At 37.8% G+C, this 3624-nt stretch overlaps 1 protein-coding gene across 2 annotated transcripts in view; it reads left to right on the forward strand.

Moving 5' to 3' along the window:
- The first annotated feature begins 1083 nt into the window (after positions 1-1083).
- Positions 1084-3624, forward strand: part of PCSK6 (proprotein convertase subtilisin/kexin type 6) — a 219952-nt gene continuing 217411 nt past the window's right edge. For both annotated transcript variants that reach the window (XM_006901327.1, XM_006901328.1), the window contains exon 1: positions 1084-1188. In XM_006901327.1, coding sequence (XP_006901389.1) covers positions 1177-1188 — 12 coding nt within the window. In that variant the 5' untranslated portion in view covers positions 1084-1176. The remainder of the gene's footprint in view (positions 1189-3624) is intronic.

Below are 3624 nucleotides of genomic sequence, written 5' to 3' on the forward strand. Positions count from 1 at the left end.
CTATGAGTTGCAGGTGACTCAGTGGCACATAACAACAACCTCCCCTGTACTTTCTCTTAAACACTGTATTTATTATGAATTATGCCTAATGAAAAAAATTTATTCATGGAATAATAAAAACATTTTTTAAACTTTAAATTTCCAATAATCTCATCACCCAGAGGTTGCTGTTATTGATCAGTATTTTGCTCCATCCTTTTCTTGCTTCTCTGTGCATGCTATATTACCATGTTTCTGATGGCTGCCCAAGGTCCCAGTTTATGGGTTACTATCATTTACTTGTTGATTTCCTCACTGGGGACTGTGAAACATCCTACCTCAAACTGTTGATAACCATTTTGACCAAATAACTCCTTCCCTCTCAATCATGCCTTTCCCAAAAGTGTGCTTCGTTTTCCCTAGGACAGGAGTGACAGATCAGTTATTGACAACTTTGCAAAGTTATTAGTTTTTGGTTTGTTATTTCAGTAAAATGAGTCCAAAATCTACTAGAATGATATCATTTCTCCCTCCGCTTACACAAACAAGTTCTCATTCTCTAAATGGTCACTTTTAACATAAAAATGTCCCCTTGGAAGTTCTCATCCAGAAGATCTTATAATTATACAGATATTCATGAAAAGGAAAATCAGCAGTACCGACAGAGAGGCTAAGAAAATCAAGACAGGTGCCATTGAACCAATTTCAACTCAGAGCAACCCTCTAAAGAGCAGGCCTGAGCATTGGCCTGTCCTGCATGATCATTGGTATTTCTGTCCTGCTCAAGCCCTTGTGATAGTTCCTGTGTCAGCCTGTTTTGTTGAGGTTCTTCCTCTTTTCCTCTGACCCTCCACATTTCCCAGCATGATGATGTCTATCTCCAATGACTGGTCCTTCCTGGAAACGTGCCTCAAATATGTGAGATCAAGTTTTACCATCTTTGCCTCCAAGGAGCACCCTGGTTGCATTTCCTCCAGGACAGACTTGTTTTTTCTTTTGTCAGTCCATGGATATTAAGTACTCATTTCCAATATCACATTCAAAGGAGACGGTTTTACAAATAAATAGGTATATAATAATTGCCTTTCTTCCTGGTAGGTGAAATGGCTCCAACAGCAAGAAGTTAAACGCAGGGTGAAGAGGCAGGTGTGGAACAACCCACAAGCCCTTTATTTTAATGACCCCATTTGGTCCAACATGTGGTATATGGTGAGTACAGAGTGGATACTGTCCCCAAGGCGTGAATGACCTGCATCAAATGGGTCTATGGGAAAAGATTATGTCCTTTCCCCAACAAACTACATGATTGCACAACTCCTGATTTCTTAGGATTCTTTTCTGAAATTAAGTGTAATTTGGAGGAGAGGTTCTGTGAGCAAGGACAGGATCTGATGCTGGCTAACTTCCCCTGGGTGGTATGCTCTGTTGCTAATTAAAAGTTAGAAGTTCAAATCAACCAAGAGGTGCGTGGGGAGAAAGGCTTGGAAATTTCTGCTGAAGGGAAAAAAAAAACCAGTCACTGACAGTTTAAGGGAGCCCAGTTCTCCTCTGACACAAAAGAAGCAGCTTTAACACAGTAACAGTCATTGTAGCCCCTTTGCACATCATCTTTTTTGCTAATCGTGTTCTCCAAGAACTGGCCCTCCTGATGATGTGCCTCGAAGGAGCACTCTGGGAATTTTCCCAAGAAAGATTTTATATTTTTCAAAATCCATAGTATATTCAGTATTCTTCACCAGAATCACAATTCAAAAGCATCAGTTCTTCTTTGCTTTTTCTTATGCATTGTCCAACTAAGTCACAGCTTATTCTTCAGGGACATCCTCACTCATTAGTACTTTAAAAAGGTCTTTTGTAGCAGATTTGCACAAGCAATCCATTGTTTGGTTTCTTGACTGCTGCTACATGGGTGTTGATTGTGGATCCAAGTAAAACGAGATTCTTTACAACTTTATGTTGTTGTTGATTGCCATCAAATCGAGCACAACTTATATGACCCTATGAGCAAAAGGCCTGAAGCCTTTCTATAGCTATCGTCATTTATAAAAATTCATAGAGTTTCCTGCTTCAAAACCTGTCTTAAATTGAGAATTCCACCAAACACTGTCTACCATGGGTACTTTTAACAGCATTTGACACCCTAATGGCACGAGGTTCAGCATCACTGCAACCCCAGGTTACCTCCATACAGAAGAACATTAGATCTTTTCTCTCTTTATCCTGGTGTTTCTTATTGGTCCAGGTGTGAGGATTCTTTTTTTCCTTTATGTTGAGATGTAATCTATACTTTATGTTGTAGTCTTTGATCATCATTAGTAAGTACTTCAAGTTTTCTTCACTTTCTGTGAGCAATATTGGTATTACCTAAATATTGCTGGTTGATGATAAGTTTTCTTCCAATTCTGCTCCAACGTTCTTTTTTTTAATTATTATTCATTGTTGCATGATGTAGCATTTTTCTTGTATGGTCCAGCTTTTTTTTATTATGTATTCAGCATACAGTTTGAACAAGTAAGTATGCTGAAAAGATACAATTCTGATACATACCTTCCTTTATTTTACCCCCGTGGACTATCCTCTTGTTTTGTTCACAGTTGAACATTCTGAAATTCCATTCTTTGAAATGCTATCCATAGTTTGTTATAGTCTGCATAGGCATATGACTGGCCAGCCACCTGAAAGAGCTCAATATTTATGCTCAATCCAAAGAAACGTGACCCAACAGAAAGTGAAAATTATGGAACAATATCATTAATATAATATTACACTAAGTTAAGTTTTGTCATAATTTTAAAAATGGTTGAATTCGGAAATGTCCATAATTTCACACTAGATTCAGAAGAGGACTTGAAACAAAAGATATTATTATTGATATATAATCAAATATATTTTATAAGAAACATAAGTGCAGGTTATACACATGTATTTCACCTTATGATATGCATAGGAATAAGATTGATTACATCTGTGGAAAGAACTGTTGGAGAAGATCACTATCAGCTGTGAAAACTCGGCCAGGTGCTGACTGTGGAACAGACCACCAACAATTCATATGTAAGTTCAAACTGAAGCTAAATAAAATTAAATTGGATCCATGGGAACCAAAATATGACCTTGGGTCTATCTCACCTGAATTCCAAAACCATCTGTGGAACAGGTTTGAGGCCTTGAACACCAGTGAGCAAAGATCAGATGAGTTGTGGGAGGATATCAAGAATATCATCCAGGAAGAGTGCAAAAGGTCATTACAAAGAAAGAGAGGGAAGAAAAGACCAAAATGGATGTCAGACGAGATTCTGAATATTGCACTAGATCTTCAAAAAGCCAAAGCAGAAGGAAGAAATCAAAATATTAAGGAGCTGAACAGAAGATTTCAAAGGGCAGCACAGGAAGACAAAGTAAAGTATTATAATGAAATCTGCAAAGAGCTGGAGTCAGAAAATCAGAAGGGCCAAACTTGCTCAGCATTTCTTAAGCTCAAGGAACTGAAGAACAAATTCAAGCTTCAAGTTGTAATACTTGATGTTTTGGACAGAATATAAAATGATCCCGGAAACAACCAGGAGAAGATAACATAGATGAATGGGACCTTCTAAGACTCAAATCCCTATGCACATCCAAAAACTTCTCCAGTAGGGTAAAAAG

Source organism: Elephantulus edwardii, unplaced genomic scaffold, assembly GCF_000299155.1.
Source record: "Elephantulus edwardii isolate Elephantulus edwardi_28Jun2011 unplaced genomic scaffold, EleEdw1.0 scaffold00319, whole genome shotgun sequence".
NCBI classification, from domain to species: Eukaryota; Metazoa; Chordata; class Mammalia; order Macroscelidea; family Macroscelididae; genus Elephantulus; species Elephantulus edwardii.